The sequence below is a fragment of the Salvelinus fontinalis genome, chromosome 1 (assembly GCF_029448725.1).
Source record: "Salvelinus fontinalis isolate EN_2023a chromosome 1, ASM2944872v1, whole genome shotgun sequence".
Lineage (NCBI taxonomy): Eukaryota > Metazoa > Chordata > Actinopteri > Salmoniformes > Salmonidae > Salvelinus > Salvelinus fontinalis.
Genome location: NC_074665.1, coordinates 45,193,727 through 45,219,460, shown reverse-complemented (window position 1 = coordinate 45,219,460; position 25,734 = coordinate 45,193,727). Strand labels below are relative to the sequence as shown.

The 25,734-nt window shown below is 44.0% G+C and overlaps 3 protein-coding genes across 5 annotated transcripts in view; 2 read left to right on the top strand and 1 right to left on the bottom strand.

The window, feature by feature from the left end:
* Positions 1–4,883: 4,883 nt before the first annotated feature.
* On the top strand, positions 4,884–10,493 carry klhl11 (kelch-like family member 11). Its single transcript, XM_055923016.1, has 2 exons — positions 4,884–5,511; positions 6,079–10,493. The coding sequence occupies exons 1-2, from the start codon at positions 4,946–4,948 to the stop codon at positions 7,661–7,663; spliced, it is 2,151 nt and encodes a 716-aa protein (XP_055778991.1). The 5' UTR covers positions 4,884–4,945; the 3' UTR covers positions 7,664–10,493.
* A 171-nt stretch (positions 10,494–10,664) lies between these two features.
* LOC129855431 (kelch-like protein 10) lies at positions 10,665–13,911 on the bottom strand. Its single transcript, XM_055923088.1, has 5 exons — positions 13,612–13,911; positions 12,755–13,244; positions 11,924–12,532; positions 11,592–11,741; positions 10,665–11,055 (listed from the first exon to the last, which is right to left on the bottom strand). Exons 1-5 carry the CDS (start codon positions 13,890–13,892, stop codon positions 10,681–10,683), a joined length of 1,905 nt encoding a protein of 634 aa, XP_055779063.1. The 5' UTR covers positions 13,893–13,911; the 3' UTR covers positions 10,665–10,680.
* A 294-nt stretch (positions 13,912–14,205) lies between these two features.
* Positions 14,206–25,734, top strand: part of LOC129855418 (7-methylguanosine phosphate-specific 5'-nucleotidase-like) — an 18,043-nt gene continuing 6,514 nt past the window's right edge. The window contains exons 1-7 of one of the 3 annotated variants that reach the window (XM_055923078.1): positions 14,206–14,265; positions 15,538–15,612; positions 17,292–17,390; positions 21,379–21,448; positions 21,691–21,737; positions 21,869–21,954; positions 22,148–22,237. In XM_055923078.1, coding sequence (XP_055779053.1) covers positions 17,322–17,390; positions 21,379–21,448; positions 21,691–21,737; positions 21,869–21,954; positions 22,148–22,237 — 362 coding nt within the window. In that variant the 5' untranslated portion in view covers positions 14,206–14,265; positions 15,538–15,612; positions 17,292–17,321. Of the gene's footprint in view, positions 14,449–14,475; positions 14,628–15,537; positions 15,613–17,291; positions 17,391–21,378; positions 21,449–21,690; positions 21,738–21,868; positions 21,955–22,147; positions 22,238–25,734 lie in introns of those variants that run through there. The other 2 variants (XM_055923067.1, XM_055923072.1) reach the window with 2 other exon arrangements.

Below are 25,734 nucleotides of genomic sequence, written 5' to 3'. Positions count from 1 at the left end.
TGGATCCGGTCATTATTTATAAAGCCATACCCTTACAGACAAATAAACACGCCGTAGCCGAGGCACTTTCACCTTCCATATGTCTGAAAAGGTTATTAGTTAGATGTAAAATTGTGCGATTAAGACCGTCAAGTAGTTAGAGACGTCTTGATTTAACTTAGATTAATTTAGACTATTTTGAGGAAGTGTATACTGGGTATGTTGTTGCTAAGGTGTCTCAAGACAGACAGTAATATTGATGCTTTTTTTTCAGTTTTTCAGCAAAAGTCTTTTAAAGGAGTATACCAGGCACAGACATTCGCTTAGCATCTGCTAGGAGCAAACCGAACTTAGTATGCACCATACTCTAGAAGCGTGCTAGACTAACAGGGATGTCCGATGAGGCAATTGGAAGATGACGGAAACTGAGGTTTTGTTTGAAACTGCTGGTGAGTCGGGTGAAGCTAATAGTACAGAAAGTGAGAATGAGTGGGTTACAGTGGCAAAGAAAAGCGGAAACAGGAGAAGTAAAGCTGTGGTGGAACATAGGAAACTACTAGACTCGTTTTGGTTCAAGGCTACTTGGGAAATCCGTTTAACGTCTCGAGGAAAATCTGGAATGTGTTGGAGGAAAGTGTGGAGTCGGTGAGAGTCACAAGAAGTGGTCTTATTTAGATTTTATTTGTGTCTGCGGAGCAGAAGAAGTGTGTTTTAAGGCTAAAAAAGATACCGGAGTGGAATGTTTCCTGTATGAAATTTTGTGGCAAGGTGCCTATCAATGGGGTTATTTCTGGGGTGGCTCAAGAAATAAAGTCAGAGGGTATTACTGAAGACATCGATGGAGTGGTTGGTGCACGTCGACTGACCTGTATGTTGGATGGAGAAAATTCATTAACTTCCTCCATGCTACTGTTCTTTGATGGAGAGTCTCTCACCTTCTCATATAAAGTTAGGATTCATGAGATACCCTGTAAGAGCTTTTGTGTACAGGCCCCTTCAGTTTCATAAATGTAAAAGATTTGGTCATGTGTCAAGTGTGTGCAGGAGGGAAGAGTATTGTATGCCAGATGAAGTGAAATGCTGCAACTGTGGAGGTGAACATGCACCTGAATTCCTGGAGTGTCCTGTTAGAGTGAAGGAGAATGAGGTGGTAAGGAATGTCCAGCATGTCTCCTATCTGGGGGTTGTGAGAAGATGGGAAGGAACGAGTGGCGATGAAGAAACAATGGTAGTACAGCCACCATGACCAGTAAAGGTTTCTCAACAACCGAGGGATAGTGAATTGCTACATGTTAAAAAGGTGGACTTTGTATTTATTGCAATGGTCATAAACTGTACAGCACAAGCGGAGAAGAAGTCTAAGAAAATTGGAATCATTTGTGAACGCTGCTGAATGTTTTTTGGGGTCTTTGTGATTTCACAGCCGAGGCTGTGCAAGAAATCCTGTCGGTGAACGTTCCACCATCACAGGCCCTTGAGCTTGTGTAGGGGTGTATATTGGAGTGGACTGTGATTGAAGAAGTGGGATGGGTTTTTCTTAGTTGACATGTTTAATTCTGTATGATGTCGTTTTCCCCCTTTCCCGTAATGTTTTTTGTTGTTGTTTCCTATTCAATACCCCACCCAACTGGTGGCGATAATGCACCATTAACATTGGATGCCAACCGCCGTTAAACCCCATCGAAGAAGAAGAAGGGCTGTCTGACGGTGTGCCTGCTCAGAATTGCATGAACTCCCCGTTGACGTCACGGGGGAAAATGTTTGGACTCTAGTGGAGCAGAATTGATAGCACTGACAAAAAAACATGTATTTCTACAGTAGAATTTAATCTCGACATGCTGTATCTGTGTTCTCACTTTCTCAACATATTTAACATGTATATGCAAACAGTAGCTCTAGCAACAAGCACATCATTCACTGGGTTTCAATCATCTTCCATAACGACAAAGACAGATTCCACAGCCACAAAGTAAAAATTTCCTACAAAAATTTACTTTTTTGTCTTAATTTAAGGTTAGGCATAGGCTAGCAGTGTGGTTAAGGTTAGGCTTGGTAGCCGACTGATGCTTGATTGTAGTGAAATTCTGAAGTCGATTCTACACTGAACAAAAATAAACGCAACATGCTGAGTTACAGTTTATATAGTGAATTGAAATAAATTCATTAGGCCATAACCTATGGATTTCATGAGTGGGAATACAGATATAGATCTGTTGGTCACAGAAACCTTAAAAAAAAGGTAGGGGCAAGGATCAGAAAACCAGTCAGTATCTAGTGTGACCACAATTTGCATCATGCAACGCAACACATCTTCACATACATTTGATCAGGCTGTTGATTGTGGCCAGTGGAATGTTGGCCCACTCCTCTTCAATGGCTGTGCGAAGTTGCTGGATATTGGCGGGAACTGGAACATACTGTCGTACACGTAGATACAGAGCATTCCAAACATGCTCAATGGGTGACATGTCTGGTGAGTATGCAGGTCATGGAAGAACTGGGACATTTTCAGCTTCCTGGAATTGTGTACAGATCCTTGCAACATGGGGTCGTGCATTATCATGCTGATACATTAGGTGATGGCAACGGATGAATGGCACGACAATGGGCCTCAGGATCTTGTCACGGTATCTCTGTGCATTGAAATTGCCAATGATAAAATGCAGTTGTGTTCAATGTCCGTAGCTTATGACTGCCCATACCATAACCCCACTGCCACCACGGGGCACTATGTTTACAACGTTGGCATCAGCAAACGGCTCGTCCACACGATGCCATGCAGGCATCTGCAATCTGCCCGGTACAGTTGAAACTGGGATTTATTCCTGAAGAGCACACTTCTCCAGTGCGCCAGCGGCCATCGAAGGTGAGCATTTGCCCACAGAGTCGGTTACAATGCTAAATTGCAGTCAGGTCAAGACCCTGGTGAGGACGACGAGCACGCAGATGAGCTTCCCTGAGACGTTTCTGACAGTTTGTGCAGAAATTATTTGGTTGTGCAAACCCACAGTTTCATCAGCTGTCCGGGTGGCTGGTCTCAGATAATCCTGCTGGTGAAGAAGCTGGATGTGGAGGTGATGGGCTGGCGTGGGTACACGTGGTCTGCGGTTGTGAGGACGGTTGGACATAAACGACGTTGGAGGTGGTTTATGGCTTATGAAATTAACATTAAATTCTCTGGCAACAGCTCTGGTGGACATTCCTGCAGTCAGCATGCCAATTGCATGCTCCCTCAAAACTTTAGAAATCTATAAACGTGTCTCTAAAAAAGTGGTCAGACGAAGCAGATGCTAAACTACAGGACTGTTATGCTAGCGCATATTGGAATATGTTCTGGGATTCTTGCAATGACATTGAGGAGTACACCACATCAGTCACTGGCTTAATCAATATGTGCATCGAGGACGTCATCCCCACAGTGACTGTACGTGCATGCCCCAACCAGAAGCCATGGATTACAGGCAACATTCGCACTGAGCTAAAGGGCAGAGCTGCCGCTTTCAAGGAGTGGGACTCTAACCTGGAAGCTTATAAGAAATCCCGCTATGCCCTCCGACGAACCATCAAACAAGGAAAGTGTCATTACAGGACTAAGATCGAATCGTACTACACCGGCTCTGACGCTCGTCGGATGTGGCAGGGCTTCAACACCATAGTGGCCTCAAAGCGCATCACTAAGCTAAGGACCCTGGGACTAAACACCTCTCTCTGCAACTGGATCCTAGACATCCTGACGGGCCGCCCCCAGGTGGTAAGGGTAGGTAACAACACATCCTCCACGCTGATCCTCAACACCGGGGCCCCTCAGGGGTGCGTGCTCAGTTTGTACTCCCTGTTCACCCATGACTGCACAGCCAGGCACAATTCCAACACCATCATTACGTTTTTTGATGACACAACAGTGGTAGGCCTGATCACTGACAATGATGAGACATCCTATAGGGAGGAGGTCAGAGACCTGACCGTGTGGTGCAAGGACAACAACCTCTCTCTCAACGTGATCAAGACAAAGGAGATGATTGTGGACTACAGGAAAAGGAGGACCGAGCACGCCCCCATTCTCATCAACGGAGCTGTAATGGAGCAGGTTGAGAGCTTCAAGTTCCTTGGTGTCCACATCACCAACAAACTACCATGGTCCATGCACATCAAGACAGTCGTCAAGAGGGCACGACAAAACCTATTCCCCTCAGGAGGAAAATTATTGGCATTGGTCCTCAGGTTCTGAAAAGGTTTTACAGCTGCACCATCGAGAGCATCCTGACAGGTTGCATCACTCCCTGGTATGGCAACTGCTCGGCCTCCGACCACAAGGCACTACAGAGGGTAGCGAGTACGGCCCAGTACATCACCGGGGCCAAGCTTCCTGCCATCCAGGACCTCTATACCAGGCGGTGTCAGAAGAAGGCCCTAAAAATGGTCAAAGACTCCAGCCACCCTAGTCATAGACCCCCCCCACCCCACCCCACACACACTGCTGCTACTCTGTTTTTATCTATGCATAGCCACTTTAATAACCCAACCTGCATGTACATAATTACCTCAATTACCTCGACACCGGTGCCCTGCACATTGACTCTGGACCGGTATTCCCTGTATATAGCGCCGCTATTATTATTTACTGCTGCTCCTTAATTATTTGTTTTTCTTATCTCTTACTTTATTTTTGTTTTGTATTTTCTTAAGAATGCATTGTTGGTTAAGGGCTTGTAAGTAAGCATTTCACTGTAAGGTCTACCTGTAAGGTCTACCTGTTGTATTCGGATTTTTTATTTTAACGGTCGTCGAACTCGGAATTCCATGTCGGAAAATATTTAACCTCGTTTTTTTCGAGTTCCCGTTTTGAATGCACCACTAGGGCTCCGACTTCTCTGACCTGAAGATGACTGACGTCACGATCTGACATCGTTTTTTTCCGAGTTCCTAGTTGTCTTGAAAGCGCTATACCGCTTGCCATCAACTACGCATGTCCATTCTGGAGTGTTTGTTTACTTGCGTTGTATGTGCGTGCGACTGCTTTCCCAGGCTTTTGCATAGCATTGTTTTAAGGTTTAAACCTTATTCTGCCGATATGGCAGCCACAGCACCGAACCCGGAGGATTCGAACAGAAGCAGTGGCAGTGGAACCAGCCCACCCACTGTACTCGCGGGGGATGGCGATTCAGAGGAGGCCGAAGATTTTACATCTTCAACCCACTGCTCAGAGCTGTCTCGTCGGCAGAATGAGCAGAGGAAGACCGGGTTGTTCTGCGATGTGACGTTGGCCTTCAGTAGCGGGGCGGCCAGCGAAAGGGTACAAAGTTGCGAGTTCACGGCCCACCGTTCGGTTCTGGCTGCATCTACGGACTATTTCACCCCTCTACTGGGGGGGCAATTTTCGGAGTCGCTGTCCGGGCGGGTGGATATGAAAGAATGGAGCTCTGAAACGGGGCCCGACCCAGAGACAGTGGAAAGCGTCATACAGTTCATGTACACTGGTGAAATACGAGTGAGCACCGCCAACGTTCACGAAGTATTGGAACTAGCTGACAGGTAATTCATAATACAGATTGCACTAGTTATCTATCTATCGGGTAGCACTAATTTACTGTTTATATAGCTAAAAGTAGTCGCCAAAATAGGCAACCGCCATTTGTTATTTGTGGTTTACTGTAAACACACAGTTTTCCTATTACAGTGAATGCCCAAAGCTGTCCTTTCATCGTTGTTCAATTTGTGCCCTAACAAGCAAACATAGCTAGATATTTTGTCACATTGAGCCAATTGTCAAAGCCGGAAAAGACACTTGCCCCAACCCCCTTTCAAATGTATTGGGTGCAATGAAGGCTACGTTGCAGGTGCAGAATTGGCTCACCAAGCAGAACAAGTGGTGTGATAAGTTGGTTTGGCGAAAATTCTAGTTTCTAAGCTTTGGTAATTCCAATGCTCTATTATAGGTCTATATGTAGGCTATTATGATTTTATTTAAATAAAACATTTATAACCACTACCAGATCCATATATACATTGATATGGCTCTAACCACTACTGGTAGTCTGAGTGCTATGTTGATAAAGGTTGAATAAAAGTAATGCTTCATTAGTACATTGACTGTTTCAGGTTCCTGCTGGTGCAGCTGAAAGACTTTTGTGGTGAGTTCCTGAAGAAGAAGCTGAGCCTGGCTAACTGCGTAGCGGTGCACAGCCTGGCCCACATGTACACGCTGGACCAGCTTGCCCTGCGTGCCGCTGACATGATCAGACGCAACTTTCACAAGGTCATCCAGGACGAAGAATTCTACACGCTCCCCTTCCACCTAGTGCGGGACTGGCTGTCCGACGCCGAGATCACCGTGGACTCGGAGGAGGTGCTCTTCGACGCTGTCGTCAAATGGGTACAGCGCAACGCTGAGGAGCGAGAGAAGAACTTTGAGGAGCTGTTTCGTCTCCTCCGGCTTCCCCAGATCATGCCCACCTACCTGACCCAGGTGGTCAAGAAGGAGCCCCTGGTGGCCAACAACGCTGCCTGCCTGCAGCTGGTGTCTGAGGCCGTGGAGGGCCACGCCATTCGCTTTGAGAACCTCAAGTCAGTCGACCTAGAGTTCTGGGCGTCACACATGGCAGCCTTCCAGCCGCGCTTCGGACAGAACATGGACGTGATCATGGTGGTGGGCGGGGTGTCTGAGGGTGGCGACTACCTGAGTGAGTGCGTGGGCTACTTTGTTTACGAGGACCGCTGGGTTAACCTGCCCCACATCCACAACCACCTGGATGGCCACGCCATCGCCACCACGGACTCCCACGTTTACGTAGCAGGCTCCATGGAACCGGGCTTCGCCAAGACCGTGGAGCGTTACAACCCCAACCGCAACACCTGGGAACAGGTGAGTAACCTGACCACGCGCAAGCACTCCTTCGGCCTCACCTGCATCAAGAACATCCTGTACAGCATCGGCGGCCACGGCAACTTCAGCCCGGGCTTCAAGGACGTGAGCGTGTACGAGCCCGAGCAGGACAAGTGGCACAACCTTGAGTCGGCGCCCAAGATCCTGCGCGACGTGAAGGCGGTGAGCGTGGAGGATCGCTACGTGTATGTGACGGCGCGCACGCCCGTGGACACGGACAACGAGGACGGGCTGAAGACTGTGACCACGCGCTATGACACCGAGAGCCACCAGTGGCAGGAGGTAGACTCCCTACCGCTCATAGACAACTACTGTGTGTTCCAGATGGCGGTGGCGCCCACCAACTTCTACCACACAGCCTCCTGCTGCCCCAAGAGCTATGCCGTGCAGGACGAGACCGCAAAGCAGAAGATCAGTGCTCGCATCGCGGACGACATCCTGGAGAGCCTGCCGCCTGAGGTCACCAGCATCGAGGGCACCGCCATCTGCTACCTGGGCGACGACGTGTTCGTGATCGGCGGCTGGAAGAACAGTGACGACGTGGACAAGCAGTACCGCAAGGAGGCCTACCGCTACTGCGGCGAGCGGAAACGCTGGATGCTGCTGCCGCCCATGCCCCAGCCGCGCTGCCGCGCCACCGCCTGCCACGTACGCATCCCCTACCGCTTCCTGTACGGCTGCCAGCGCTACCCTATGCCACAGAACCTGGCGCGGCAGCGGGACCGCATGCAGCAGATGCAGCAGCTCCACCGCCGCACACTCACCCTGCGCAGGCAGCTGCAGTCGCAGATCGAGTGCTGAACTCCATTCCGTCCTCCCACAAGCGGCAGCATTTCGGTGTCCGATTCCCATTCTCCTTTCAGTACTGTCCCTCCTGTCTAATATGCAGTTTGTTGATATTGCCACGCTTTCTTTGGTTGCTTTTAATTTTTTGGCTCAGGTTTGTAGAAAGGTGAGAGAAAGTGTCTGTGGCAGTTGTATGTGACAATTAGCATAGAATAAACGTATGACCAGACAATGGAATGATACGCCATGTAAAAAGGACATTATTTATGTATGCTTTTGGCCTTATTAAATATGCCTTCTCTTAATATATGCTTTAGCGTTTCCCAAACTTGGTCCTGAGGAACCCAAGGTGTGCACATTTTGTTTTTTGCCCTAGCACTTCACAGCTGATTCAAATAATCGACGCTTGATGACAAATTGATTATTTGAATCGGTTGTGTAGTGCAGTGGAGGCTGCTGAGGGGAGGACGGCTCATAATAATGGCCGGAACGGAGCGATGGAATGGCATCAAACACCTGGAAAACTTGTTTGAGTTATTTGATACCATTCCACTAATTCCGCTCCAGCCTTTACCACAAGCCCGTCCTCCCCAATTAAAGTGCCACCAACCTCCTGTGGTGTAGTGCTAGGACTAAAAACAAAATGTGCACCTGAGGACCGAGTTTGTGCAACCGCTGCTTTAAAGTCTAGACGCAGCAATGCTCTAGTGTCAGCCTGTTAGTGCTATCATGCCAACTCAGTTGCTGTCAATGCATGACGAGTTGATCTGGGACCAGGCTAGCAATGCTCCAATCTAGCTTGTAAATGGGAGTTCCTGTCCAACTAAATTAGACACATGCCAGATCTTACAACTCCTGATTAGGTATTTAACATATCTGCTAACCACATCACATGCTATAGCAATCTGATGCCCGGCTGCACAGTCGATGACGTGGCACGGAAACTATTGGTTGATGCAATGCAACACTTTCGCTTGTCGTCGGCCAGGAACTCGACCATAGACTGACATTCCATTTGACACTGTGATGGTTCCCGTGACCACCTTTATGTGCTGGCTTTAGTGAGATGCTACGGCCCACATAAAGGGGAAGATTTTTAAATATTTGCTTTAATGTACATTTATTGAGTGCATTGTATAGACGGGCTTCCTTTCGCTTGCTTCATTACAATCTTCGGCCTGTTTCCTCCATGGCTTTGTTTTGCACTAGATATGTGTTATGATAGTTCAATATGTTCTGTACCATTTGAATGTTGGAAAGAGACTCCTAACATCAGATTTTTTTGTGTTTAAATATGCACTGTAAATAATAGGAGAGGAACAAAAAGCACTTCATTTTGGAAAGTCTCAATCTATTTTTGACCGGTTGGATCTGGTTTTGTTTTTTGTTTTGTTTGTCAAAAGAGAGCTATAAAATTATAGGTGGAGCAGAATAATAATTGAAGGGAACACGTGTCCTCTGTAACTTGGGCCAAATTATATCTACAGTAACTTAACGTTAATGTTTTCTCAGGAGTCATTGAGAGCACTCCTTTCTCCATTCCATTCAATTGTGACATTAGTAAAGCACGGTTAATTGCACTTGAGTAAGACTATCTACTTTGCCCGCTTATAAAAGGGGTCAACTGAACTGCCTTACCAAGCAAAAAGGCAGTAACTGCTCATAGCGTGGAACTGAGAAAAAATTGCTTTTATTTACCTTAGTTTCCCAGTAACCTTATGCAGTTACTGCTAACATGACCCCCACTTTCTCCAGAACACAATACAAAAGAGGCAGGATACTTGTCCACATGATTAAGCATTATATTTAATGTAGCAAAAATGACTAACTCGTTTTTAACCAAATGAGCAGTTACTGCCTTTTTGCCTGGTAGGGCAGTGAAGACCATACGCTACAATTTCACTTTATAATTCCCCCAATGCCAAAGCGTAACCTGCAAGTAATTCTATTTAGAAATAATGAACCCCACTACCTCACAGGAAGGCAGATTATAGCTACTGGGGTAACATACCTACCCCACTTGCACAGGAAAGTTTAACGACACACTCAGGTGGTCTTCAATGAAATGTCTGTCAGTCGTCATTTGGCTCGTTCGTTAACCTGAAACCAAGGTCAAACACTTAACTAGCATTCCATTGTGCTTACAATACCGACGTGTGTGAAATGTTCTTCAAGCCGTGATGTTATCTGGTGGTTTAATAACTTTTTTTTCTGGAAACTTGTCTGGAAATGGGGAAAGCTGTAATTATGTATTTACTCACTCAGTGCATTGTGAACGTTTTCAGGTAATTGTGTGTATTTCCTGCTGTGTGTTTTATATTGTCAAAGACTTAACCTTTTAAGGTCATTGTGGCCGGAGGCACATTGTGTTACGTAGTGACTTACATTCCTCAACGCCATTTTATTCACGGTACCTCACAATCGTTTTTCATGTAAAACAATCCAGAGTTCTGTTGATTCAGATCCTCATAATCATTATGTTCTACCATGTAAATTCATAAATGTACACCGTGGATAGTTAGATTCAGAGTAGTGTACTATGTCGGTATTGATTTTGTAAATATCTCTAGTTGGGATGTTTTTTTTATTTAATACTGAAAGTCCTTTATCATGGTGAAAGCAGTGAATCTCCCACCAGTTGTTATTGCTCTTCCATCAATGCAGAGGGAATCTGAGCTTGTGTGTTATTGTAGGTGTCCAGAACCCATATTCCTTCTGGTCTCATTCTTGTACAGTAGTTTGAAGTTGTAAAGGACATATTTTGCTTTTGTGTGTATTCGCTTTAAAATGCAGAACGAGCTCTGAGAATACCGTCATTTGCAATTAAAAAAAATCTTTCATATAATTAGGCGGCCGTGAAGATGTTGTCTGTGAAGATGCGGAATATGTTTTATTTTGGTATTTTATATGTATAATGCAAACAATCAGCTAAAATGTTTTACTCAACAGTTATCTTAATATATTTATTTCCTTAGCAAAATATCCTCTCTTTTTTGTAGTCTTCGAGTGGGGAATGGGAAGGATGTACTTGTCTATAGGTTTGAGGCCAGCCTGGTCTTGGAGGAAGGTGTGTTCCACTCGTCAGCGAGCAACATTGGGGAGTCGCGGGGGGCAGCATACTGTGCCACGTTGGGCAGGCCGGGCACGACGCAACAACCGAGGGCACTGCGGAAAGTGGGCATGTCGTGGGCGTCATACCACTCGTCTGTCTTCCCGTCGTAGCACTCAACGTTGTAGGTGGTGTTGAAACCATTGAAGCCGCCCACCACGAAGAGCAGGTCATCCACCACGGCGATGCCAAAGTTGCTACGTGGGTTGAACATGGTGGGCAAGTTGCGCCAGGTGTTGTCCAGTGGGTTGTAGACCGCTGCGGTCTTCAGACGGTTGGCGCCGTCAAAGCCTCCAACCTAGGGTAGAACAATCTTGTGAGTCTGAGGCTAATTGGATTTCAAATGTTGTGAGAAAGAAACAGAAGCTAGAGACAATTAATCTGTATGTTTAATTAGCCACATATACATTCATTATAAACTTTACATTAAATGTAAAGAAAAGCTTCATGAAAGAACAGCTGCTTATGTTCAAGTTGTACCGTCAAAATGTAACTTGCTTGACAGCCTGAGACTATTGAGGTAATTGACGTCTCCATCTATTCCAGGCGGGTAGTTTTACACAGCAATCAATCTCACTGAGGAGCCGAGCACCATTGTCTCCAAAGGCCATCTCAGTGCTCCAGGTAGTTACTGCAAGTTACCTCAATTCTGAATATCTCCCATTGAATTGTACCATGAGTAAAGCGCCTGCACACCCCTGGACTTGTCCTGAGACAAGTGTTTTGAATGTACAGACCAAATCACATTACAAAAGTGTTCGTCCTCCAGACATGACTAATTAGTTTGTTCCGACTAGAAGTGCTGCTCTGACTCATGTTGTATGTATAACTTACTGCATAGAGGTGCTCCTTGTATGCAATGACGCCGACCCCACTGCGGCGGCGACTCATAGGGGCAATCAGGGTCCATTGGTTAGTCTTGGGACAGTAGCTCTCTGCATTGAACAAGCACTCGGTCCCATTGAAGCCTCCACAGACGTACACCTGAACGCCAGAGAACCCCACAGGATTGACACATCACAGCTGTTATTTTATTACTTGTAAGGTGCAATCTAGTAGTCTAGTTTGCCATTTACTGTTTTCGGTTTAATACCAATCACTCTTTCGTACTGCCACACGAGTATTGGCAGGCATCACTTATCTATTCCCCTTCAACTTTTGCCTACCTTGCCATGCAGTGTGGTGGCACTGGCATCGCTCCTCTTCTCGTGCATCGGTGCTACCAGGGTCCACTGGTTTGTCTCAGGCTCGTACCGCTCCACACTTGTAAGACGCCCGTAGCCATCGAAACCGCCTATGGCATAAATGCAGCCGTCCAACACTGTCACACTGACGTAGCAGCGCCGCGAGTGCATGGGTGCAACTTGGTGCCAGGTGCACGTGATGGGGTTGAACTTGCGGACGCTGTTGAAGTATTCCACGCTGTCAAAGCCGCCTAAGCAGTAGACGAAGCCGTTGAGGTACGCAGCACCGTGGTAAGCCCGTGGGCTCTCTTCCTGCGCTATGGTCGCCCAACGGTCGGCCCTCGTGTCGTATGCTTCGATGACATTGGTCGGGTTGCCTCCACTCCAGCCGCCGATAGCTAGTAGGATGGCGTAGGGCAGGCGAGGTCGCCTCAGCGGATTACTGGAAATGGAGGGGCCGTGCATGTTGAGTTCGTATATGGCCTTTAAGGCGTTGAGGATGATGGGTTTGCATTCATCGCTGTCCTTCACCAGGGAGTTGTTCCTCACATGGTTTATGAAGTAGTCAGCATTCATCAAAGCCATTCGCACCTAGATGGACAGAATTAAATGTAAGGGATTTCATACAGTTGAAAAACACTCAAAGCAAACCAGATAGAGGTATGGAAGACTAAGCAAATACGCTTCTTGTCTAACATAATGTGGCACATATTATGAAACCAGTTTTTGGTTGTTATTAGCTCCATAGGTGCCCAGTATGAGAACAAAAAAGTAGGCCTTTGATCAGTGACCATTTTATAAGTGGACCATCACCTTTGGCAGTAGCACAGAGATCCAGTGCCTGCGGCTGGCAGGAGTGTGGGCAATCCAGCGCAGGATGCCCTCAAACACGGTGTTCTCCTGCCTCACGTTCAGGTCGTCCTTCTTGATGAGGTCGAGGAGTTGGGCCAGAGACAGCTCCAGGAACTCCTGGGAGCAGCAGACGATTTCCTCAAAGTGGTGCAGGATGAAGAAGAGTGCTCGGCGTTGCAGCTCCGGGCAGGAGTAGAAGTCGGCAAACTTGCAGATGCCGATGCAGTTTTCCAGACACAACTGGGTCTCCAGGAAGTGGCAGCAGGCCTGCACGATGCCCAGGATGGAGAACTGGTCTGCCGCCTCTAGGAGCAGCTCCACGTTGTCCGCCGTGACCGGGACGGTCTGGGTGTAGGCGTACTCGATGAGCATCCTCATAATCTCAGGAGATACACCTGGGATGGTGTACACACGTTTCTCGCAGGGGTTCCAGCCACTGGTGAACAGAGCACTGCAGAGGGAAAAAGGGAAAACATTGACAACTCACTGAGGGACAGTTTCACACATCACAGACCCAGAATAAGGAAACCAATTCTTTAAAAATGTAACTGTCCAGAGTTGGATACATGTATCTGGCCTATGAAACTCTTTTTGATTAAGCATTAACCATAGTCCAGAAATAATTGAAGATGTGTGAATGAAATATATTTACAGAAGAAGGCTCAATCGTGTTGGGAAACTGGGCTAGTGTTGGTACTCTCCCTGGGCATGGATTGAGGCTAAAGTCTCCATTCTTCATCTATGTCAATTCATATTCAGAATGTTGAAGTGATTTTTGTTTGCATGTTTATGGTACAATCACCACAGAAGCCTCTCACCGGAAATACGAGCTGCATCCACACAGGATAGTCTTGTGGGCACTGAACTCAACTCCCTCGACTTTGATGACCACATCGCAGAGTTTCTCTTCCAGGCGTAGCTCATTGAAAATGTTGCAGGCCATGGCACCAGAAGTCTTCTCCTTTTGAAATTTGGTTAAGGTTCTAGACTCTTCCATGTCTTCAGCAGACTTTTTAGTTTGTGAAATGTTTGATGTGATAAAGAGAGAGCTTTGCTTTCCATTCTTGTTGAGTTCTAGAACATCCGTACATTGATACATCACAATGGCATTTCTTCCACTTCTCTGTTGATACAAAGCAATCAATTTACCATGGTAACATGATCCAATAATGAAATAATCTAAAACAAAAAGGTTAAGAGCCCCAAAATATAAAATGTACAATAAAATGTTTTAAATTGTAATTATTGTGAACTTAACTGACATTCTATATTTAAAAATAAAATATGTAAAAACAGATGAAATTTTGGGGTATATTCTGAATTTTTCAGGAATTTGCTTTAGTTTTCAGGTGACATCCATTTGATCAACAACCGCCGATATCTAGCTACTTTTTTAAATCAACGCATGGGAACCACTGTTTACGTTAGTCTGTTTCAGAGGGAGGACTGCAGGTGCAACAAGATTTTGACATGTAAATAAATCTAGCTGGCAAGCTAGCTAACAGTATTATTTTTCTGATTAGTTGTAGCATTTACTCAAGCCAATTAGTTGTAGCTACATTTACTCAAACCAACCTTTCATTGATGTATTGCAAATACGTATGTTTATTGCTCACTGCATACCAGTTTGTCTAGTTAGCTAGCGTCTGAAAATGGTAAGTCTCTTGGACTGTTAAATATCTAACGTAGCTAGATAGATAGATAGCATTGCCATTGGTTATTCCTATGCACTGCTGGCAAGATTGCACAACAAAAAACAAGGGACACTAGATTTCTAATGGCTTACCGAGAGAAACATCTCGTTGGCTTGCGTTATTTTGGATAGCAGTGCAAGGTAACCACACACTTTGCTAGGTTAGCTACGGTTGTTTACCATATTGTTTTGAATTGGAATGATGAGCACAACGTAATAATGCCATATTTACCAAGGAAGGATGTTAAAAAGTGAGGGAAATATATGGAAATTATTTAAAATGTTCTCAAACTACAGAGAACACACATAGCTAGTTATTACATCTAGCTAGCAATGTACATGCCTGTAGTCATCTTATTACCGACAAAAGTAATTGACATTATCTCAATTCATATTGGCAAATGTTTGTTTTGTATTGGGGCACAGAGTACAGTCATTCTACTCAGGGTATCTTGAGTAGAATGACTGTTAAACGGTAACTCCACCACATTTCAACCTCATTTTCATTATCTCCAGAACAATGTCAGGGTCAACATATGTGAAAACGGTACATTTCTACGTTTTGTAGAAAGATATATAAAGTTAAAATGTAAAAAAAGATATTTTTTAAGTAAGTATTTCACTGTTAGTCTACAACAAAAGTTAAAAATTTTAAAACAGTGATTTTCAAACTATGAGATTCGCGGAGACGTGCGGAGCAAGAGAATACCCTCCCTTGGGATAGAAACCCGTTGCAGGTTTAAAAATATATATATATTTTTTACTTTTAATCCTACCCTTTGATATCACAGAGAATCATTTTTTTTAACCTTATCTTTTTAAACACAGATCATAGAAACACATTGTTTTCACATATGTCGACACTGGTTTTGTGCTGGGTGTGATGAACGAGGTTGAAAAGTGCCGGAAATGCCCTTTTAATATAAATTGGATAAGCTAAGCATGTTTTTTTTCCGCTCTGCCATGAGACATCAGTGACTGGGTGATGATGTATCCTGTTCCATGAATTTTATTAATTAGCTAATACCTCTCTCCCTGGTTCTTGGCTCAGATATACCACATCCCCTGGATATATTTGCCAGTACGGACTGCCCTAGCAATCTGGCACCAGCTGACAAAGTCTGAGGTGAGACATTTCTCTGTTCTATTGTTGTCTACTGCTCTCCTTTTTACCCGTGCCTAGTACAATTAATTCATCCCAATCCATCTCTGCTATTTAGTAACTGCATGCATTTTGTTTGACAGTCTCTCCTTTGGATTTACAATATGCATCTAAACTGTTCGAATTCCACACTATTTGTAGCCTATTCGAATGCACTGTATTTGGTGATTTGGGAAACGCATGTCGTTGGAGCATGTGTCGATACTGATAGGATCGAAAGAAAGGCAGTGCTGCTCTTGTATCCGCTTCCTCAATTCAAATCATGCCTTAATATTTGAATTATTTCACAATACTGATGACGTATCAGTTGCTAATTGAGGTGGCTTATTCTAATGCTTACTCTATAAAAATTCACTAGATCACCGATTTGGCGCATCATTGTGCACATGTTAGGCTACACATCATTAAATATATTGAGATTACAGACAGTAGCCTACAAGTAGCTAAATATAACTACATTTATTGAACATGAAATATGAAATATGATTGAAATAGGCCTATAGCCTACCATATTTATATTTTATTGCAGTCGTCTCGGTTTTCATTGTAATACGTCACTTAGTAGTTTGTATAAATTGCAAAGACATTGGCAACTTTGTATTTGTAGTCAACTTTGTCCTGAAGATGTCGGCGGTCACGGAGATTCTATGTTTAGCGGAGATGTATAAAGTGACACGGGAGGGCAAAAAAAGCGTTGAAAGACGCACTTAGCTATTCTACGAGTGGTCGGAGGCAGGCTTTAGATTACAAGTGCAACGTTAATAATGATGGTTTTGGGAAACAGCTTGGAGATTTAACAATGCTCCTATGAGGGTTCAAATGATGAATTTAGCCTTACGATGCTTTTGGGGAACCGGGCCCAGACCGGGTCTATAATAAGTTAATAACTGCAAACTGTGTGGATTTGGAAGAATTGTATCCTACCCTCCTATTTTTCTTTTTAAGTCAACCTAGGCTGTGTAGTGGCTTTGTAGTGGTAAAAATAGGTCTTCGTGTGTAGTCTAGTATTACCAACTTGGAAGAAATCGGCTACATTTTAAATGCAGGCTCTGTAGTTGACTATTAAATTAAAGCAATTAACTCAGCGTGCAGAGTAGTATCTCAAAATTAACCACAGTGTATTCAAGTAGGCCTATGTGGGTTAGCGTTGTCCCCTATTGTCTACATTTGTCCTTTTGCGCCCCCTACAGTTTGATAGCAACAATAGCAGGTGTGGGATTTGTATTATTATTTTGGATTCAGACTACTAAAGATATGTGTGTGAGATTTCGGGAGGTTGAAATACGGGCTTTGAATGCAGAAATAGCCTTGTACAATTTGTTTGCGATTTTATAGAGCCACATTCATCTTATTGTCCATACTGAACACATTTCACTAATCCATTCATTCCAATTAAATAGTGTTGATTTGCCTTGTTGACTTACTTCTGGCCGCTTTGTTTTAAGCTTCATCATAGGAGTGTTTTGGTACTGTAGTAAATGCATTACTTTATCCATGAATTAGCGGTGTAGAGCCTTGTAGTATAATCTACTGACTTTAGTCCCCCCATCCCTCCGTCCCTTGGCCCGTCCTTCCTCAACCCCCACGTGGAATGGTCCTCACTGGTACAGGTATCCAACGCCTGTCTTCTCCTTGTTCCCCAGATCCCAGAGCTGGCCAAGGCCTCTGTGCTGATGAGGGACCGCAGCAGAGTGGAGGAGACCATACAGGCCATGCAACGAGCCGGGCCAGATGCCCTCCAGGTAACCACTGGCCAGAAGTACTGTATACAGCACAGGTGTCAAACTCATTCCACGGAGGGCCGAGTGTCTGCGGGTTTTCGCTCCTCCCTTGTACTTGATTGATGAATTAACATCACTAATTAGTTAGGAACTCCCCACACCTGGTTGTCTAGGGCTTTATTGAAAGGAAAAACCAAAAACCTGCAGACACTAGGCCCTCCGTGGAATGAGTTTGACACCCCTGGTATACAGGGTCAAAGGTCACTTAGACCTAGCCCAAAAAAAGCACACCGCAATAGCTCCCCACAAGAGTTTTTGTGTGTATGAGTAGAAATTTAGCAAACATCTGTGACGATAGGGGAGGGGTCGCACTCACACAATAACAGAGGGGGCAGAATACTGTGGCCCTGACGGCACAGCATAATCATAATGGTCTGACTGCACCGAGGTGCCGGGGAAGAATGGTCTCCACGGTGGACCAGCGTGTGTGTGTTGTGGGGAAAGGGGGGTAACCGAGCTCCATCAGCCAGGACTAGACATTGGCTTATCAAGTTTTTCCATCCCTGCTCAATTTTGGTGCGCCTCGCAAACAGCTACAGCGGTATGCGCATTTACATAGCAAGTCTAGTCTTTGAGCTGGGCTCGGGGATGGAACAACTGTTCAAATAAAAAAAAGTGTTGTCACATGCTTTGTATACGACAGGTGTAGACTAACAGTGGAATGGTTACTTACGGGCCCTTCCCAACAATGCAGAGAGAAAACAAGAATTAGTAAAAATAATAACAAGGAATAAGTACACAATGAGTAACGATAACTTGGCTATATACACGGGGTACCAGTACCAAGTCGATGTGCACGGGTACGAGGTAATTGAGGTAGATATGTAGGTAGGGATAAAGTGACAAGGCAATGGGAGAGATAATAAATCAAATCAAAGTTCATTTGTCACATGCGCCGAATACAACGGGTAGACCTTACAGTGAAATGCTTACTTTCAAGCCCTAACCAACAGTGCAGTTTATAAGTAAAAAAATAGGTATTACGTGAACAATAGATAAGTAAAGAAATAAAAACAACAGTAAAAAGACAGTGAAAAATAACAGTATTGAGGATATATACAGTAGCGAGGTTATATACAGGCACCGGTTAGTCGGGCTAATTGAGGTAGAATGTACATGTAGATATGGTTAAAGTGACTGCATATATGATAAACAGAGTAGCAGTAGCGTAAAAGAGGGGTTGGTGGGTGGCGGGACACAATGCAGATAGCCCGGGTAGCCAGTGTGCGGGCGCACCGGTTAGTCGGGCTAATTGAGGTAGTATGTACATGAATGTATAGTTAAAGTGACTGCATATATGATTAACAGAGAGTAGCAGCAGTGTGATAAACAGTAACAGCAGCGTATGTGATCAGCCAAAAGAGTTGCAAAAAGGGTCAATGCAGATATTCCGGTTAACTATTTAGCAGTCTTATAGCTTAGTGGTTTAGAATCTGTTCAGGGTCTTGTTGATTCCAGATTTGGTGCATCGGTACCGCTTGCCGTGCCATAGCAGAGAGAGCAGTCTATGACTTATGTGGCTGGAGTCTTTAACAATTTTTAGGGCCTTCCTCTGACACTGCCTGGTATAAAGGTCCTGGATAGCAGGGAGCTCGGCCCCAGTGATGTACTGGGTCATACGCATTACCCTCTGTAGCGCCTTGCGGTCAGATGACAAGCCGTTTCCATACCAAGCAATAAGGTCAGAGCAAAAACCAAACCATGAGGTCGAAGGAATTGTCCGTAGAGCTCCGAGACAGGATTGTGTTGAGGCACAGATCTGAGGAAGGGTACCAAAAATATCTGCAGCATTGAAGGTCTCCAAGAACACAGTGGCCTCTGTCATTCTTAAATGGAAGAAGTTTGGAACCACCAAGACTCTTCCTAGAGCTCGCTGCCCAGCCAAACTGAGCAATCTGGAGAGAAGGGCCTTGGTCAGGGAGGTAACCAAGAGCCCGATTGCCACTCTGACAGAACTCCAGAGTTCCTCTGTGGAGATGGGAGAACCTTCCAGAAGGACAACCATCTCTGCAGCACTCCACCAATAGGCCTTTAAGGTAGAGTGACCAGACAGAAGCCACTCCTCAGTAAAAGACACATGACAGCCCGCTTGGAGTTTGCCAAAAGGCACCTAAAGACTCTGACGATGAGAAACAAGATGCTCTGGTCTGATGAAACCAAGATTGAACTCTTTGGCATGAATGCCAAGTGTCACGTTTGGAGGAAACCTGGCACCATCCCTACGGTGACGCATGGTGGTTGCAGCATCATGCTGTGGGGATGTTTTTCAGCGGCAGGGACTGGGAGACTAGTTAGGATCGAGGAAAAGATGAACGGAGCAAAGTACAGAGAGATCCTTGATGAAAAACTGCTTCAGAGTGCTCAGGACCTCAGATTTGGGCAAAGGTTCACCATCTAACAGGACAACAACCATAAGCACATCAGCCAAGACAACGCAGGAGTGGCTTCGGGACAAGTCTCTGAATGTCCTTGAGTGGCCCAGCCAGAGCTCGGACTTGAACCTGATCGAACATTTCTGGAGAGACCTGAAAATAGCTCTGCAGCAACACTCCCCATCCAACCGGATTGAGAGGATTTGCAGAGAAGAATGGGAGAAATTCCCCAAATACAGGTGTGCCAAGCTTGTAGCATCATACCCAAGAAGACTCAATGCTGTAATTGCTGCCAAAGGTGCTTCAACAAAGTACTGAGTAAAGGGTCTGAATACTTATGTAAATGTGATATTTCACATTTATAAATTAGCAACAAAATAACGGTTTGTCATTATGGGGTATTGTGTGTATATTGGGGGGGGGGGGTTCTAAACAGCTTCTACCCCCAAGCCATAAGACTCCTGAACATCTAGTCAAATGGCTACCCAGACTATGTGACTAATAAAATTTGATTTGAAAAAGTAAAGGGGTCTGAATACTTTCCAAAGGCACTGTATAAATGGCAAATTGTCGGATACACAAAAAGAGAGACTGATCTCCCTGCGACCGAAGCAGGAGCCAGGGGGGCAATACAAAGACGCCGTCTATAAAAAATAAAATAAAAAAATAGGGAGGCTCCTCACCATTAAATGTTGCGACACAAAAATATTGGCTAAAGGTATTGCTCCTAGAATTCTTAAAAGGAAGATATATGGGAGACAACATTAGATACCTCCTAGAAATAATGAAAACTATTAGAATGCAGGGAAACCAGGCGTAATATATTTATAGTAGGTTTTGAGAAAGCATTTGATTCTCTACATCTAGAATCTGTTTAAGTGCCCGGATTTGATACATTTTGGAGAATCTCTCTTAAGATTGGTAAAAGTCATGTACAACAATCCTTTATGCAAAATGAATAATTCATTCTCTGATAACTTTGAATTGTCAAGAGGTGTAAAATAAGGTTGCCCTCTCACCATAACTACTTATTATGGCCATTGAACGGCTAGCTTTAAAAATCAGATCTAATGATAACATTAAGGGGTAAAAATGTATGGATTAGAGACAGAAGTATCAATGTACGCTGATGATTCAAGTTCTCTTGAGTCCTCAATCTTCAACCTTGAAAAGGCCTCATTGAGGACCTGGATAATTTCTCCAGTTTCTCTAGTCTAAAACCCAACTATGATAAGTGTACTATTAATGAATTGGGTCTCTAAAAGATAGATTTTAAATGGCCATGTTGTCTCCTGATTTTAAATGGTGAAGTCGATGTGCTTGGTGTACATATCCCGTAAAAGTTGAGCGATCTTGCAATCATTAACTTTGATAGAAAATTTAGCTAAATAGATCATCTTGAAACTATGGAGAGGGAAATGCCTATCTATTCACGGGAACATTACCCTGTTTAATTCACTAGTGATATCGTACTTTACATATTCATTAATGTCTCTACCGACTCCTGAATAATCATTTTTCAAATCATGTGTATGAGTGGAAAGGACTCCCTTCTTAGCAATGCCTCGTATCTACAGGTGATCTCGGACTTTGACATGACCCTCAGCAGATTTGCCCACAACGGGAAGAGGTGCCCCACCACTCACAGTGAGTACACAGGTCCCCATCACCAAGACTTGGGTCGTGTTCATTAGGCACCAAGGGAAGAAAACTGAGGGTCCTAGATTTGTCCAATAAGAAACTCATTTTCATTTTTCCTTACAAAACGTTTTCTGTTGCGTGCCGTAATGAACACTACCCTGGATCATTATACCAAGCGATTACAAAAGTAGTTATTTTGAAGTGCAATTAGATATAGTCCCTTACCATTTTCTTTCCCACCGTTCAAGATATCCTGGATAACGACTTGCTCATCAATGACGCCTGTAAGAAAATGGTGAGTACAATCACAAAACCAGGAGAGGACTCAGAGGAAGTTAATGTTCCTCTGATGAGACAGTAGGAAAAAGTCAATTCTCTATCGAGATATTTTGTTGTCTCTCTCACACGCTTTTCCCTTCCATGTAGATTAGGGAGTTGTTGAATACCTACTACCCTATTGAGATCGACGCAACTCGCACCGTTGAGGAGAAGCTTCCTCACATGGTGGAGTGGTGAGTGGCTGGCAGACTGGCAGTATCCACCTCACACTACACCTAAACATATTCAGCCTCTCTTTCTGGTTTCATGCCAAAAGGTGTCTACCGTACAGTTTAATCTAATTTCCATTTTTTTCTGTGTATGTTAGGTCGCTAAGTGGTCATTGAAGTGGAACACTAACTCGGTGTCCTGGGTTTTTCATTGCAGGTGGACCAGTGTCCATGAGCTGCTGATCCAACAGAAGATCAGGAGGGACCTGCTGGCTCAGGCAGTGAAGCAGTCCAGTGCCATGCTCAGGTCAGATCACTGTAGGACTCTGAACACTCCAGGGTGAAGTATTTATGGGTCCCCATGAGCTGCTGCCAAGGCAGTTATACAATTTTATAAACATTACAACAGATTTCACAACACATTGAATGTGTGCCCTCAGGTCACTACTCTACTACCACATATTTACACATATTTACAACACAAAATCCATGTGTACATGTGTGTATGTTATGATATGTGTGTGTGTGTCCACAACCTTAATTTCTTTACCATAAGCCACCTCCGTCGTTTTAGAGAATTTGGCAGTACGTCCAACCGGCCTCAACTGCAGACCACATCTAACCACGCCAGCCCGGGACCTCCACATTCTTCCCCTGTGGGATCGTCGGGGGGGGGGGGGGGGGGGGGGGTTGCTGAGTAGTATTTCTGTCTGTAATAAAGCCCTTTAGTGGGGAAAAACTCATTCTGATTGGCTGGGTCTGGCTCCCCAGTGGGTGGGCCTTTGCCCAGTCATGTGAAATCTATAGATTAGGACCTTTTTTATTTCAATTGACTGATTTCCTTACATGAACTGTAACTCAGCAAAATCTTTTAAATTGTTGCGTTTATATTTTTGGTCAGTATACTTTTCCTGAATCCCTCTTTGTGGCACCAGACCACAAGACTGGGCAGTAGTCCAGGTGTGACAAAACTAGGGTTTGTCGGACCTGCCTTGTTGATAGCGTTGTTAAGAAGGCAGAGTAGCGCTTTATTATGGACATACCTCACTCCATCTTAGCTACTGTTGCATCAATGTGTTTTGACCATGACCGTTTACAATCCAGGGTTACACCAAGCAGTTTAGTCTCCTCAACTTGCTCAATTTCCACATTATTCATTACAATATGTAGTTGAGGTTTAGGGTTTAGTGAATGATTTGTCCCAAATACAATACTTTTATATATTTTTTATATTTAGGACTGACTTATGTCTTGCCACCCATTCTGAAACTGACTGTAGCTCTTAAGTGTTGCAGTGACTTCACTTTCTGTGGTAGCTGACGTGTATAGTGTTTACTCATCATCATACATAGACACACAGGCTTTACTCAGAGCCAGTGACAGGTCATTAGTAAAGATTGAAAAAAGTAAGGGGCCTAGACAGCTGCCCTGGGGAATACCTGACTCATGTTGGAGAGGCTTCCATTAAAGAACACCCTCTGTGTTCTGTTAGACGGGTAACTGTTGATCCACCACACATGTTTTACCAGCAGCAGATTATAATCGATAATGTCAAAAGCTGCACTGAAGTCAAACAAAACAGCTTCCACAATCCTTTTATCAATTTCTCTCAGCCAATCATCAGTCATTTGTGTAAGTGCCGTACATGTTGAATGCCCTCCCTATAAGCTTGCTGAAAATCTGTTGTTCATTTGTTTACTGTGAAATGGCATTGTGTCTGGTCAAACACATTTTCTTCCAAAAGATTGACTAAGGGTTGGTAACAGGCTAAAGTCTCCCCTAGGTACAGGGATCAGCTTCCTCTCCCCCAATCCTAACCTTAAACAAGTTGGGGAAATGCTGACCCAATATTAGCGTCAAGGGGCAACTTCACCCTACTCCCAACACACCCACACTATGCTCAGTATTAAAAGCGATAGTTCACAATTTTGAAGTTTAAAGAGCGACTGCCATTTAAAACCGTCACCCTATTAAAGAAGCCAGGTAAGGACCCACTAGACTGGTTCCCACAGACCAGTAAATTTACTAAAATGTGACTCTAAAATCCTTACTAAGATTTTAACAAAAATAGTTGGAGGTAGTAACACAATTAATAAATCCAGATCAAACCGGGTTCATTAAAGGACGTCACTCAACGTCGAATATAAGACGACCTCTGAATATTATCAATTACTCTAAAACCCAACTCAAACAAACAGTTATACTATCTCGAGATGCAGAAAAGGCATTTCACCACGTTGACTGGGTCTTTTGCAACGTTAAAGAAGTTTGGGGGAGCATTAAAAAAAAAAAATGGATAGAGTTGATATATTCAAGTTCAAAATCATCTGTTAGAACTACAATGAGCAAATCGTCAAGGAGATTGCCTCTCGCCACTCTCGAACTGGCAGAAGCGCTATAAACATTCATGGTTTGCAGGTGGGGCCAAATGAACACAAGATATCTCTATATGCAGACAATGTCATCCTGTACATAAGAGGCTGAGACAACGATTCCAAATATACATTTTTATTTAACCTTTATTTAACTAGGCAAGTCAGTTAAGAACAAATTCTTATTTTCAATGACGGCCTATGAACAGTGGGTTAACTGCCTGTTCAAGGACAGAACGACAGATTGTACCTTGTCAGCTCGGGGATTTGAACTTGCAACCTTTCGGTTACTAGTCCACCACTAGGCTACCCTGCTGCCCCAAATTAATAAGTGAATAATAGTGCGATATCAGGCTTTAAAATTAACGTTGGTAAACTATTGCTATGGTGACATTTGGTGATGCACCCTCAAGTATCAAAGACAAGCATGCGTTACTTGTGATAATATTACGTCAGACTATGGGAAACTATATGCTTTGAACTACCCCCGTGTGATTAGTAAAATCACTGAAGATCAAGACCGTTGGATGCCCCTCCCTATATCTCTAGCAGGTCGGGTTGTTTCAGTGAAAATGTGAATCAGTTGTTTCAGTAAATAATGCTTTATCTGTTTTCAATGCTTCCTGTTAAAACCTTTACTCGCCTAAATGCAGCAATAGGCAAAACAATTTATGGTAAAATAAGAAGGCTCGTATTAGTTGTAAAACACTACAGCAGTTCAAATAATTGGGTGGGCTTGGCCTCCCTAACCTTAAATCATATTACTTAATCACACAGCATCATGGATTCAACAACCAAAAGGATTTGTCATGGCTTGAAATGAGAGTCAATATTGTGATATGTGTTCTCTCTATAGCAGACCCTATTTCTATTGACAGGATTTAACAAAACCCAATTATTACTCTTACATTGAGGGAGGTTCAATGCCAATATGAACTGAGTAATGACATTTCTAGATACTCGCCTTTATTCCACAACCCAGCCTTTCTTCCTGTTACTATGTCCCAATTGATTTAGGGAATGGGAAGAGTGCTTGGTAGAGTCTCAACTATTCAAAGACTCAATTTTGAAATAATTTCAAGAAATCCAGGAGGAATTCATTATATCCCACCTAAATTTTTATAGGTACCTTCAAGTAAGGCAATTCATTGTTACCAAAAATGACTGGGCTGATTACTCCTATTAACAAGATGATTGAATTACTTCATTTTTTATATTTTTTATTTCACCTTTATTTAACCAGGTAGGCTAGTTGAGAACAAGTTCTCATTTACAACTGTGACCTGGCCAAGATAAAGCACAGCAGTGCGACACAAACAACAACAACAGAGTTACACATGGAATAAACAAACATACAGTTAATAATACAATAGAAAAAGTCTATATACAGTGTGTGCAAATGAGGTAGGATAAGGGAGGTAAGGCAAAAAAT